General features: G+C 37.5%; 1 protein-coding gene across 4 annotated transcripts in view; it reads right to left on the bottom strand.

Annotated features, from left to right (window-relative positions):
- Positions 1-14,715, bottom strand: part of CHD9 (chromodomain helicase DNA binding protein 9) — a 128,845-nt gene that overhangs the window by 24,924 nt on the left and 89,206 nt on the right. For all 4 annotated transcript variants that reach the window (XM_068992604.1, XM_068992605.1, XM_068992606.1 and 1 more), the window contains exons 20-26: positions 13,633-13,829; positions 12,981-13,180; positions 9,473-9,632; positions 8,955-9,044; positions 1,704-1,807; positions 1,095-1,212; positions 410-467 (exon numbers count right to left, since the gene is read on the bottom strand). In XM_068992604.1, coding sequence (XP_068848705.1) covers positions 410-467; positions 1,095-1,212; positions 1,704-1,807; positions 8,955-9,044; positions 9,473-9,632; positions 12,981-13,180; positions 13,633-13,829 — 927 coding nt within the window. The remainder of the gene's footprint in view (positions 1-409; positions 468-1,094; positions 1,213-1,703; positions 1,808-8,954; positions 9,045-9,472; positions 9,633-12,980; positions 13,181-13,632; positions 13,830-14,715) is intronic.

The following is a 14,715-nucleotide window of genomic DNA, read 5'->3' as shown; positions in this document are numbered from 1 at the left end:
GAACTGTGCTTTAGCAGCTCAAAATTCCTCTAGGCTCTACCCTCTATTTCAAACTGTTTTATGGCGGCACAGTTTCTACCTGTTGCTGTGTACCTTTAGTATCTAGTTTTCACTCTGCTTTGGGATTTTGTTCCTGAACACTGTGTTTTTTGGTTCCTAGCAGCGTAGCATGTTGGCAAGTTCCATTTCATCCATATGTCCAAACCAGTCCCAAGGTTGTCTAGAAGGGGAGATCAAGCAGATTCTAAATGCTTATTTGTGATGTCTGGCAACCTAAGCTGGTCACTAACTTCTGAGAAATGATGTATAATAAAAACATATGGAGGAAAAACACACAAAAAGAAAAAGCAAACAAAAGAAAACATGGATAACTAGAATTGAGGACTTAAAAACATGATCCAAAGCATACCTCTATATCATCTTTAAAGATAGCTGGGGCAGGTTTGTATTCTGGATCTTCCACATCCCTGTTAAATACCAACAAATGCCATAATTATTGTTCCCGAACTTCAAATTTACCTTGGTGGACAAACAAATGGGGTACTGTTGGAAAGACTTTTTAATATGTTTTAAAGGTCAGACTGAAGTCTCTGTTCTTTAGCCAGAGGAGCTCAAGTCTATTAGCATGAAGGCAATTACATGCCAAGTCAGAAGAACACTAGTTCTAATTTACTCTAATTACCCCCAAGTTCACTTATAAATGTGATATTAATCTTAACAGAGTCTCCTACTTTCCACTTTCGGTGAGAAAAGAAACAGGTATAATGAACATCATCTTTCTCTTCAATTGTGTATGCTTAGCCTTCTTATTCCCTCTTACACCTTCAAAATTCTATGGTCTTAATTGCTGTGACTACTAAGAATGGACAAGTGAAGAACTCATCAAATGAATGGGTGTGGGGAAGGTCCAGTCTCTTTCTTCATTCACACTCTGTTTGACAAGTGCTGATTTATTAGACTATCATTAGCTCGTTTGGACTGTAAACTCCAGAATCTCTTACTACTACTTTATTTAAAGAGAAACATCACTGACATAGAACATGCTGATGTTGACAGAGATATACGGAGAACTCATGCTTCTGAAATGCACATACCCATCCATATAATCATTTGCCCTCTGTTCTGCAGCAACTGCTTTCTCATCAGGTTTTCCCACTCTTTCCAAGAAGCACAATGCTGGGTCTGCTCGGATAGTGTTATACTTTTCATAACCTAGAGGGACCACCAATTTTGTAAGTAAAAAGGATAAAAAGAAGAAAAACATGTAAGTATTTCTCATATTTATGATGGGTGATGTTCCTGGACTAAAGGGACCATATATTAAAATGATACAGGTTAAACGTTTTCTAGAAATTATCACAAACATTACATGGTCTGACAATAAGTATATTTAGGAATCTAGATTAAATTTATCAGTTAAACTGAAAAAGAGGAAAAACTGATCACATGCAACAAATCTCACATAAAAACTCTTCCTGAGAGGGAATGTTACATGAGACAAGTCCGGGAGAAGCAGTTTATATATGCCACCCACTCATAACAAAATGTAGTGACGGATGCACAGTTTGAGAGTGCATGCTTTATATAGTGTGTTCAAAGGGTATTACTGAAATAAAGCTGTAAGTGGAAATCAATAAATTAAGACATAGCTGACTTAACAGTACACAGAGATGAAGACTCTACCTATCTTACTTCTCACTTACCATGTTTAAAAACTCCAATAAGGAGTGACTTATCAGCATCAAAATCCCACCACTCAGCTGGAACTTCTGAGTGGTCTGGTTCTGGGACCCAAACATCAATGTCACTTAAAAAAAAGCATGATATGACTTTATGAGTTACTATAAACAAGTCTAAAAGGAGGCAAAATTTTACACAGCTTCTAAAAAGCATTGTGGTTTTTAACAAAAAGAGGATATAACTATTATTTCCCACAATTATCACCAATTAAAATTATATATATAATTTATAATTAAAATTATAAAACTGCACAGTAACTACAAAGATATCATAAAATGAATTAATACTCTTAAGCACAACAGAAGAAGTCAGTTTCAAAAGGTTTACTTTATCCTTAAGGAATAATATTCTTTCCACTGATTTCCTTCAGATACAGACAAAAGGTTCTATCTGATTATGTCGGCAAACAATGTGGCCAAAATCATCTGGTTCAAATATTTTATTTTGTATATGAGGAGACTGAGCCCCTAAAAAAGCAAATCTAATTGCTCTACACTGTAAAACAAGTTATGTCTTTCTTAGACTGCTATTGCTAGGAATAGGAAATCAATCCTGAATATTCACTGGAAGGACTGAGGTTGAAGCTGAAGCTCCAATATTTTGCCCCCTGATGCGAAGAGCCCACTCATTAGAAAAGACCCTGATGCCAGGAAAGATTGAAGGCAGGAGGAGAAGGGGACGACAGAGGACAAGATGGTTGGATGGCATCACCGACTCAATGGACATGAGTTTGAGCAAGCTCTGGGAGATGGAAGGACAGGGAAGCCTGGCGTGCTGCAGTCCATGGGGTCGCAAAGAGCTGGACACAACTGAGTGACTGAACAGCAACAGCAACAATTGCTAGGAAGTCACACTGAAAAATGAAGCACTGCTTATAACTAGAGAAAAATGCAAGTTTTTGATTAATAATTTGATGAAACCACTCAAAGTGCTATTTTTATGCTGTTTATAATACCATGCCACAAAATGATAACATGATAAGTTAATAAAAACACAATGATAAAGCCATGATGCTCTGGTAATTTGGTGGTTTTCATTAATATAAAGCAACTATAGCACTTATAATTTTATAAATATAACTTTCTTTTCTTTTATCACTTGAAATTATCATTTTCCCAGAAACATTCTGTGAGTAACACACCTCTAAAGTAATATATACCTCTAAAAAGGGAAAGATGCCATGCATAAAACGACTGAAATGTTCACTTCTTTACCACAGAGATTCAAGCCACTGTCTCCTTCAGCCTAGCATAGAGTTAATGTTTGATAAGGATTAGCAAATATCACTAATTTTTATATAAATATATGTCATTCTTATATTGCATTCAACAGCCAAAGGGGCAGAGATTGAATAGGGCTTGCCTAGTAGCTCAGCTGGCAAGAATCTTCTTGCAATGCAGGAGACCCCAGTTTGATTCCCCGGTTGGGAAGGTCTCCTGGGGAAGGGATAGGCTACCCAGTCCAGTATTCTTGGGCTTCCCTAGTGGCTCAAAGGGTGAAGAATCCACCTGCAATACAGGAGACCTGAGTTCGATCCATGGGCCAGGAAGATTCTCTGGAGGAGGGCATGGCAACCCACTCCAGTATTTTTGCCTGGAGAATCCCCATGAACAGAAGAGCCTAGTAGGCTATACTCCAGTGGGTTGCAAAGAGTCGGACACGACTTAGTGATTAAGCACAGCATAATACCCCAGGGAATCAAAATTCTACTTGAGAATTTCTCTATGAAATTAATGAATTATCAGTTTTCAAAGAATCACAGATATGATTTAAAGATACAACACATAAAAAAACCCCACAAATTTAGTTGCATTTCATCTCTTCATCTTAGCATCATAAATTTTATAAATTAACAAAGGACTAGGGATGTAAGATATGAGGAGTTTCCTAGGTTGTGTGACAAAAGTTCATCTATAAGTTGGTTATCTCTGGGAACTCAAAATAAACTTTCATACAGATATAAAATAAGTGATTAGTGTTTCTGGTCTGGTGCACAAGAACCTAATACTTAAGCACTAATATAGTTGAAATAAAAGACACTGACAATGAAAAAGAAAGAGTTATAAATTTAATAAGTAAATAAAACATAAGGAAATCACTTTATTTTTCATGTTTTGCCAGGAGACTGAAAGACATTTTTCAGCATTCTAAAATGCACATCTCATTATATCTTATTTTGCTTAAAAACAGAAGTGTCACAATCACAGTATTTTTTAGTTTAGTGCAGAAAGAGGAAGAGAGGTTTTCCTATGATATGGCAAAAGCTGAAAAACAGATGAGAAAAAATACAGTTAAAGATGAGATTTAGTTTTGATTTCACTCCTGGTCAGGATTAATCAAAGCAGAAGCACAGAATGATAAAGGAAAAAGAGGAAAGAACACTGGAGACACGATACCCAAAGGGGAATTATCAAGTGGGTCAGATACTGTATTTCCCTATACAAACCAGCAGGTGGCACTCTAAGCTCAAAACACTGTGACATCTGAGGTGGAAGGTTTTTTCCTTCTTTTAAAGAGTAAAGGAGGCTTCCCTGATAGCTCAGTTGGTAAAGAATCTGCCTGCAATGCAGGAGACTCCAGTTCAATTCCTGGGTTAGGAAGATCTGCTGGAGAAGGGAAAAACCTACCCACTCCAGTTTTCTGACCTGGAGAACTCCATGGACTGTACAGTCCATGCAGCTCTGAAGAGTCGGACAGGACTGAGTTACTTTCACTTTACAGACTTCCCTGAAGCTCAAACGGTAAAGAATCTGCCTGCGATACAGGAGACCAGGGTTCTAGGGTTCCTCTGGAGAAGGGAATGGTAATCCATTCCAGTATTCTCGCCTGGAGAATTCCATGGGCAGAGAAGCCTGGTGGGCTACAGTCCGTGGGGTCACAGAGTCAGACACGACGGAGCGACTAGTAAAGGGCACTCAGTATATACCTCATGGTTTAAATGTGCCATGTGCATGTTAAGTGTTCATTAACTGCTGGGGAAAGGAATACAATAAGGTGCATATACTCCTGTTGTTAATGTCTGCAATCTCTTGCATAAAGCCTCTGACTTCCCCTGGCCAGATCATCCATTCAAAATAGATTTAAACAGTATTCACTAGGTGCTAACAATGGCAATAATAAGATAGACAGATCCCTGCCCTTTTGAAGAAGTATCTGCAAAACCTCTTCAATACCTGTGATGAGTGCTGTGACAAGGCACCCAGTTGAGAAGACAGGGAGGCTGATTTGATGTTGCCTGAGGAGTAAGAGAGGGAGAAGGGAGGAAAATGGGAAAGAGAATGTTTCCCCAAGAATGCAAAGGCCTGGAGGGAATGAGGGAGTATGTTGAGAGAGATAAGAATACCTTAAAATCCAAATAAAACCCAAAATGAGAAACCAGTGAAGGAGAGAATAATGAAAGAGGATAATTCAAAGATCACAGTTCCTAGGAAATCACAAGGGGGTTGATTTCAATTAGATCAAAGAAAAAGAGGAGCCAATCAGTCAACAACAAATTGTATTTACTGATTGCTACTATTTCCCAGGTTCTTGGGGCTAGGAATATGATCACCAATAAGACAGATAGCAGATGTCACCTTCAGTCAGCTTAAACTGTACTGACAGGAGAAATACGATTCAAAAATAAATACAATTTTTAATACTAGTAGGCATCACGAATGAGATAAAATAACGTTAAGTTATAGTCAGTGACCAGTGGGCTGCTCTAGCTAGAGCAGGCAGGGAAGGCCTATCTGCAGAGGTGAAACCTACGCTGAGACCTGCATGATGGGAGCAGGCCCTTCTGTGGAAAATGAGGGGAGAGAGTATTGCACTGGGAAGCAGCACAGAATGAGCCTAACATGCTGGAGGAACATTGCGGATGAAGGACAGAGTGGAGGCAGAAGGCCCAGACTCACGCAGGTCACTATAGGATAGGTCTTTATTCTAAGAGAAATGAAAAGGTTCTAAGAAGAGGAGTACCTTGGCCTGATGTTTGCTTTACAAAGATCACTCTGGTTTCTGTATCAAGGTACAACTGTAGAGAGGCAAAAGATGCAAAAATGGGAATTCCCTGGCAGTCCAGCAGTGGTTAGAACTCTGTGCTTCCACTGCAGGGGGCCTGGGTTCAATCCCTGGTTGGGGAACTAAGATCCTGCAAATCGTGGGGCTGTGCCAAAACAACAACAAAATCCAACTACTCTGGTGGTGCAGAGGTTAAAGCGTCTGCCTGCAATGTGGGAGACCTGGGTTCGATCCCTGGGTCGGGAAGATCCCCTGGAGAAGGAAATGGCAACCCACTCCAGTATTCTTGCCTGGAGAATCCCTTGGATGGAGGAGCTTGGTGGGCTACAGTCCACGGGTCGCAAAGAGTTGGACACGACTGAGAGACTTCACTTTCACTTTCACTTGAAAAAGAAGAGGCAAAGAGACTCAATAAGGAGGCCATTGCAAAAGTCTAAACATGAGATAATGGTGGCCTGGACTAGGGAGTCAGCAGAGCAAAGAGAGAAAAAGTGCTCAGACTTCACATATACTATGTCAAGCTAACAAGTCTTCCTGTAGGGTTTGAGGAGACGAGAATGATCAAGAATAATACCAGAGCAACTGGGTGGTAGATCTACGAGGATGGAGAAGGCCTGAATGTGGGAGGGTGGGGAGGGCACAAAAGGAGACAGAAGATTTGGAAGATGCAGGGGAAGACTGAGATGTTAATCAGATATTTCAAGTGGAAATGTTTGAGGCAGCTGCTTTAGACTTTGGAGCTGAGGGGAGGGGTCTGGGATGAATATGTAAAGATGACAGTCATCTGTGTATAGATCATATTTGACATGATGAGGCTGTATAAGTTCACCTAAGGAGAAAGAACAGGCAAGAAAGCAAGCTGAGGACACCGCTCTTGACCAATCCAACGTCTGGAGCTCTATCAGAAGCTGCTGTCGTTCAGTCTCTCAGCCACATCTGGCTCTTTGCGACCCTGTGAACTGTAGCCTGCCAGGCTCCTCTGTCCACAGCATTTTCCAGGCAAGAATACTGAAGTGGGTGGCCATTTCCGTCTCCACGGGATCGTCCTGACCCAGGGATCACACCAGCGTCTCCTGCATTAGCCGATGGATGCTTAAAAGCTGAGCCACCTGGGAAGCCTCTATTAGAAGAGTAAGAGCTAGCAAAGGAAAATAAAAAGAGCAACGAGGAAAAAAGAACAACCAGGTGGGTGTAGCAACATGGAAGTCTCCTGAAGACATCATTTCAAGAAGGGAGAAACAGAGTAAGTTCAGAGACATCTAAACTCCACACTGTAGGTTATTAGTGGCCTTACTAAAAATTATTTCATTCAGAGAGTGGAGATATAGCATTAATTGGAACAGGCTCAAGAGAAAATGCAAAGTAAAGAGGTATAAGATTATCAACCCACACAGCTCTCTATTTTTGTGAAGGACAGCAGAGAAATGGATTAGAAGGATGTATGTATATTATAGTAGGTTTTTTGTTCTTTTTAAAGTGAATGATATTAATGAATGCATATATGCCAAGAGCATGATTCAGTAAAGAGTAGGGGAAATGATGATTCAGGAAACAAAGGTGTAAAATCTTTAAAAGGTAAGAGATGAGTTCCAAGCATAAGGGCTGCTCTTAGGAGGATGAGGAGGAGGATTTCTAGGGCATCCCGAGAGAAGGAATAAATAGCGGGACACATATGACAAGTAGAACTGAAGGTGGCTCTTGTCTGTTTCTATTTTCTTCATGAAATATATACCAAAGTCATTATTGGAGGGGATGCTAGTAGGACAGGAAGATGGTTTGAGGAGAGAGGTATGGAATGGTCCTCTTGAAGAACTGGTAAATGAACTTTCTGGTCATGTTGGTTAAACAGCTTATTTGTGTTTAATGATCATAAATTTGAAGTGAGTCATTTGGCAGAGTTTGTATGATTTTCTCCAGCAACATTCAACTGCTCAGATATAGGCAAAAAAGTAAATGGATTTTTAGGTTTAACATGAATTGGGGTTGTGTCAAGTATGTGTCAAGAACAGAGGGAAAAGCCAGCAAAGAATTTTAATGAGTACAGTGCTGGACTACAGAATGCTTATTTATAATGAGGAAAGTGGGGGATGAAAGTGATGATGAATAGTAAGTGGTAACATGGGGACACCAACACCATGATGAAGCTAGAGAATTACAGTTTTAGGGCTTAGATATGGCAGTAAGAGCCCTAAAACTTAAGTTTCCTCCCTCTTACTACAAAGAGGGACTCGTGCATCCTCATGTGATCCATCCAATACTTGGTCTCTCAGATCCTTGACCTTTACATCATCTTTTTTTCTCTCTACCACAGCCACACATGCACACAGTCATATACTTAATCTTACCATCACCAATAGCAGCATTATCTCTTCAAACTGAATTCCACCTGTCAGTTCCTTCCAACTCAATTAACTTGGGTACTTTTCACTATAATTCTCTAGCTTCATCATGATGTCCCCCATCTTACCACATACTATCCATCATCACTTTCTTCCCCAGTTTCATCTCCCCACTTTCCTCATTATAAATAAGCATTCTGTAGTCCAGCACTGAACTCATTAAAATTCTTTGCTGGCTTTTCCCTCTGTTCTACACACATGACACAACCCCAATTCATGTTAAACCTAAAAATCCACTTACCTTTTTGCCTATACCTAAGCAGTTGAACATTGCTGGAGAAAATCACACAAGCCCTGCCAAATGACTCACTTCAAACTTGTGATCATTAATCTCAAATGTGATTAAACACAAATAAGCTGTTTAACCACCACAACCAGAGAGGGCTTCCCTTGTGTCTCAGCCAATAAAGAATCCACCTGCAATGTGGGAGACCTGGGTTTTATCCCTGGGTTGGGAAGATTCCCTGGAGAAGGGAAAGGCTACCCGTTCCAGTATTCTGGCCTGCAGACTTCCATGGACTGTATAGTTCATGGTGTTGCAAAGAGTCAGACACGACTGAGCGACTTTCACTTCACATGGTAGTAGCAAGCTACTACTACTGCTATTTTCACTCTTCTTATAATTTCTGGTGACAGAGCCAACAATGAGATTATTGATGAAAGGCAACAAATTGACGAGGATTACTCTAAATTTGGTAGATTTTCCTTTCTGTGAATTTCACTGAATAAAGAGCCACTTAATATAAAATTTCCTAGTCATTTAACTTTTGCCTCATCATATGGCTAAAAACTAAATATAAACATGTTATTTACCTTGCATCAACTCCATCAAAAACTTTCTGACACTCATTTCCAATGACTTCTTGCTTTAGATAATACAGCATTCTTACACGAAGCAAAACTCTAAAAATGAAGGGAAAAAATAAAAAGACATTAATCATCATTAAAGAAAATTCATCCATGGGGTTAAAATTAAAAAAGAATTTGTATACAGAATTTTTATAATGAAATAATAATAATTACTTCTGATTAAATTAATCACATTACTACCATATATATACAATAGGTTTCTCCAAAATCTTCACAATCATCATTATTTAAGAGCCAAGAAAGATATAACGAGCTCACTTGGAGGTCAGTTTTCTCTCTCTGTTGATGAAAAGTGACACAAGAGGTACCATGATTTGCTGAAGGACACCTTGTAAGATTAAGATTAGGATTGGTCCTAGATCACACTGTCTCTGTACTCCAAATCAGCATGCTTTAAGATTGTTAAAATTCAAAAAAGTAAACTCTTTAATGAGTTGTGTTAAAAATACCCTACTACCTACTTATTACAGTGGTGTTTTATATGTTTTTTGTAGCCTTCATCTTGAAGTAGTTGCTCAGGATTGTATTTTCGAAGCCATTCTGCTTTTTGTATATCAAATGAGCTTGTTTGAGTCTTTACTTTCTTCCCTTTTCTACCTCTTGGTACCGGGGCTGACAGGCCTGTTGAAATGAGGACAGGTAAAATCAGGGATAATTTGTATAAAGATTTTAAGTTTGAAACATTTTCATAATGCAAGCAACTTCTGGAGGCTTTCAGAGGTCTGTGGAGGCTATACAGAGATCTTTGAAATGTTAATGGTATCAATATTAACTCAATTACAAGATAAGTCAGTACAATGACTCCACACATATTAACACAATTTCTGCCAAACACCTAATTTAATATCTCTAATTAATCATTCTGATTACCTCTATATTCCAAAACTTTTTTTTTCTAAATGTAAAAACTGAAAGATCAAACCTTTCCCTGTGCTTTACTTTTTGCTTCCTTAGTTACAAAACTGTAAGTTGTGGCTAAAAGATCTGTTTCACAAGAGTGTGTTTACTCTTCTTTCAAAATCATGGTATACTTGAAGTATCTTTTCAAATATTAATATTTAAAAACTTGTTTTTATAGCCTTTTTCCTACAATTACATTTTAGCAATTTGTTTTTAGTCTCTCATTCATGTTGGAGACTTTCCTCAGATGTCTGATACTCTTGGTGATTTGCTCATATTTAAGAATGAAAGGAAAACTGACTGGCCATCTGAATGAATGGAGCTGACTGTGGACTCTTTGAAGGGTAATCTGGCTGGCTTTTTCCTGTCATTATCTTTAGGTTTTGCTCTGGTCAGATCAACCAAGGAAAATTTCTTAGTTTTCTTCCTTCAGTATGACACTGTCCATTATACATATTAATTCAATAGCCATTTGGTAAGTCCATGTTGCAAATCCCAATGAAATACACACCTTATTTTATTTTCTCTAGAGAATAAACATTCAGTCAGTCTTCATATCATGGGTACATGGAGCTGAAGAGGGTATTTATGGGTCTGATCTCCCCTTTAGACAATATTTAATCAAAGCCCCTGTCTTTTATACCCACTTTCAGAGGTCATGGATGTCACAAACTCTTGAAACTTTTGGATAATCTATTAAGCAAAATCAGCTGGTTGTTGCCCTTTCCTAATGTTGACCTAAGATTCAGTTCTCTCTCGTTGGTTAAGTTAGTTACCACTTATCTAACACTCCAAGATTCCAAAATTTGTTTCCCACCCTGTCTACTTTTAGAGGTTTATTCTTATTTATTTTTAAATTATGGAATTAGGCATACACAAAAATAGATAGAATAATACGATGGAGCATCAGGTCCTATCTTCCAACTTCATTATCAATTCACGGCCAATTTTACTTCATCTATATTATGTTTGCTCCCGAACATCCAATACTATTTTGAAATTAACTGAAGACAATAATCACCTCTAATAAATGTCTGCGTATCTTTTAACACATGTAAAATACTTCCTTAAAAAAATAATCACAATACCCTACAACATGTCAGCCCCAAGAAATGCAGTAATACTTAATATTTAGTATTCAAATTTATAATTATCTAATAAAAATAACAGAAAAATTTCCCCTGGGCTGCTGCTTTCAATCAGGATCCAAATAAGGCTCATACATTATGCCTGGCTGAGGACATTTCAATCTCTTTCAGATTACAGCAAGCTTTTCAATCTTGCCACTACTGTTATTTTGAGCCTGCACAGTGTCTTACTGTGGGTGCTGCCTGTGCTCTCATGGCCTCTACCCATTAGATGCCATTAACATCCTCAAAGTTGTAACAACCCAGAGTGAGAGCAAGACTGGGGCACAAAATCATGTCTGGTTGAGAACTACTGATTTAGATACCCTCTCCATTTCCTTCCCTTCTACTATTTAAGAAACTAAAATTTTTTACCTGTATACTTCATCAAGCTTAATGCCTTGAATTTTTTCCTCTTTATTGACATTTAAGTTGGGTTTTAAGGAAGAATGAAATTATATTTGTGTAATATACAAAATCTTCCATCTTTACCAGAAATCAGCTCTTCACATTAATAATTTCATTCCCTCTTATTGAGATAGAACCCCAATGACCACCCCAAATCTAAACCACGTGCTTTCTGTTGTTCTTGATTTCAGTTCCTGGTTTATTTCCTTCACAGTATTCATCATAATTTAAAAGTATTTAGGTAATTTCATTTTATTGGGCTCCAAAATCACTGAGAATGGTAATTGCAGCCAAAAAATCAAAAGACACTTGCTCCATGGAAGAAAAGCTATGGCAAACCTAGACAGCACATTAAAAAGCAGAGATCACTTTGCTCACAAAGGTCCATATAGTCTAACTCTGCCTAACCAGAATGTAAGGTTCATGAGCTCAGGGATCTTGTCTGTGTTGTTCCTTCTCATTTTCCCAGTACTTTGCAAAGAAGCACATGACAGGTGCTTTGACAGGTATTTGTTGATTAAAGGGAACAAAACTGTAACACAAATTTAAGGGCTACAGTCCATGGGGTCGCTAAGAGTCAGACACGACTGAGCGACTTCCCTTTCACTTTTCACTTTCATGCACTGGAGAAGGAAATGGCAACCCACTCCAGTGTTCTTGCCTGGAGAATCCCAGGGACGGGGAAGCCTGGTAGGCTGCCGTCTATGGGGTCACACAGAGTCGGACACGACTGAAGCAACTTAGCAGCAGCAGCATCTTTTTTATCTTTATAGAAAATTGAGTTATTTTATGCAAAAAAGAATGTTCTGTTATAAAGATTACAAAGAAAAATTTCCAGCCCTTTGATAAGACTGTAAGTTGGCACAGCCACATTTGATGGCAAATCAAAATATCAAAAAAAATTTAAATGGATATCACTGTTTTCCAAATTTTAATGTACATACTAATTGCTGAGGACCTTGTTAAAATGTAGATTCTGATGCAGTAAGTCTGTGGTCTAAGATTCTGCATTTCTAAAAAGCTCCCGGGAAAGGCTCACAGACCACATTTTAGATGCTAAGGATGTATATGCTGTAATTCAACAATTCCATTTCTTGATATTTACTTTGGTGAAAGATTTGTTCCTGTGCACAATGAGCAATTTACAGGGATCTTCAATGATACCTGTTTTTCAATTGTCTAAAACTGGAAATGTCTTAAACGTCCAACATTAAAGGAGATGCTAAATGAATTAAGTAGTATCCATACTATGGACTACTAAGCAGGAGTTTAAAAGATAAAATAGATCTACATGGATACAGATGGACAGCCTCTAAGAAATACTATTGGGTCAACAACTTGTAAACCAATACATGTTTGATAGCAATATATAAAACTCAGACTAGTCTTTTCCAACTTGGAACTTGTATTGAGAGGGAAGGTTAAGAGTTCTTTACCATTATCTGAAATACTTCAGTATTTTATAGGGTACTATGTTAAGTGCTAGTTATACAACTAGAGCTGAATTTAAAAAGGAAATAAAGTATGCTCCTACCTAGATGATTCTGTAGCTCTCGTGTCTGCCCATCTTCAGTTGGAGTAATGAGATCCCATATGAAGCCTTTAATTTTCTCATCTCCTCGGTAGTGAACAAGGCAATATGCTAAGAGGGCTCGGCAAATTATTTCTACATCGTGCTCGTTTAGCTGCCTTTTAAAACGGCCATGAGACAGAATCTCTCTCCATCGGCCCCATCTATTTAAAAAAAGGTATATTTACATTAATATTGGATGAAATCCTAGAGAAAAACGTAACTCATGGATAAAAGGCCTGAAAACTGCAAAAAACACATCTTGTCATTAACAGGATTTACCTAAGAAAGTTTTTTTGTCCTCATTGAATAAAATGCAGAATCATGGTAATTTCTAGTATATTTTATTCAATAATGGATAACAAAATTATCCATTTTGTTACTGAATATGCAAATCTGAGAACAATAAGGAGTTTGACATTAGTAATACATTTATAATTTTAAAATTTAAGGTATCTCATCATTCTATTAAATATGTTAAATATATAAATACATGATACTTTAAAAATAATTTTATTGATTCTAACAAGACAAAAAGTATACTAGAATATAGTATATGTTTCCTATAATTTATATACCAGACTACTAACAGTAAACATTAAAAATAGTATTTTACCCGTAAACTAGCAGATTTTTCTCTACTCTAAAGCATTCAGTTCTTCCATAGCCATTCGAACGCTCACAGGGTCTCCGAAGTTTGGGCTTTTCATCTCCTTCACTTTCGGGTTCAGACAATTCAGCTAACTCATCTTTTGTGGCACTGAAGGGTCTTGTTTGCTTCCTAATTCTTGGAGTGTCAATAACCAAGCTGTTCTGTAAAATTTAACAGCTATTACTTGAAGGTCCTTTTACTATTTTGCTTGTAACAATATTTTACATTTTTACCTTTCAAGCTATACAAACAACAAAATAATTACATAAAGCCAGAAGAAAGAAAATACTAACATTCCATTGACCTACCAAATCAACTTAAAATTTTTAGTATTTCTTTAAAATCCTTATTACCATTTGTCATAAATTCATATTACAATCATAAGATACAAAGAATTTGGTGTATTACTTTATTATTAATCTGAAAATTATTATACTGTGCTTCTACAACAACCATAAACTATATTTTAAACTGAATTTATGCATCATAATCATTTACCTAATTAATTCATAATTTAATTGTCTTCAATTTTTAAAATATACAATGTTAAAGTAAATCTTCGTACTTTATCCTAAAGGTAAGTCCAAAGAAGTGGAATATCCAGAAATACAAATTTGGTCAAAGGGTACACTTTTTTTAATGGATCTGGAATCATGTTTCCGTGTGTTCCAAAAGACTCATACTAATCCGCACGCTGCAGTCCATGGGGTCTCAAGGAGTCGGACATGACTGAGTGACTGAAGTGAACTGAATATACAACAAGCAAGGCAGTAAGTGTATGAACCTCACTATGTTCAATACACTTTAATTCATTCAAAACAACTTAAGTTGACAAACTTTTACCTTTATTGAACAATTTCTCTAAGTTAGGCACTATGTTATGGGCTGCAGGTGTAGCTGTGACTAAGACAGTTTTCTGCTCAGGAGAAACTGACAGTCTTGAGGATCAGACTAATGTGTAAACAAATGCTTTTTCAGGATACAATATATTATGATATAGGATGGGTAAAAAAAAGTCAGAATGATTTACAAAGTAGTGATTCTTGA

This window comes from Capricornis sumatraensis, chromosome 20 (genome assembly GCF_032405125.1).
Source record: "Capricornis sumatraensis isolate serow.1 chromosome 20, serow.2, whole genome shotgun sequence".
Lineage (NCBI taxonomy): Eukaryota > Metazoa > Chordata > Mammalia > Artiodactyla > Bovidae > Capricornis > Capricornis sumatraensis.
Note: the sequence above shows the minus strand (reverse complement) of the source record. Positions and strands in the feature narration are given on the sequence as shown.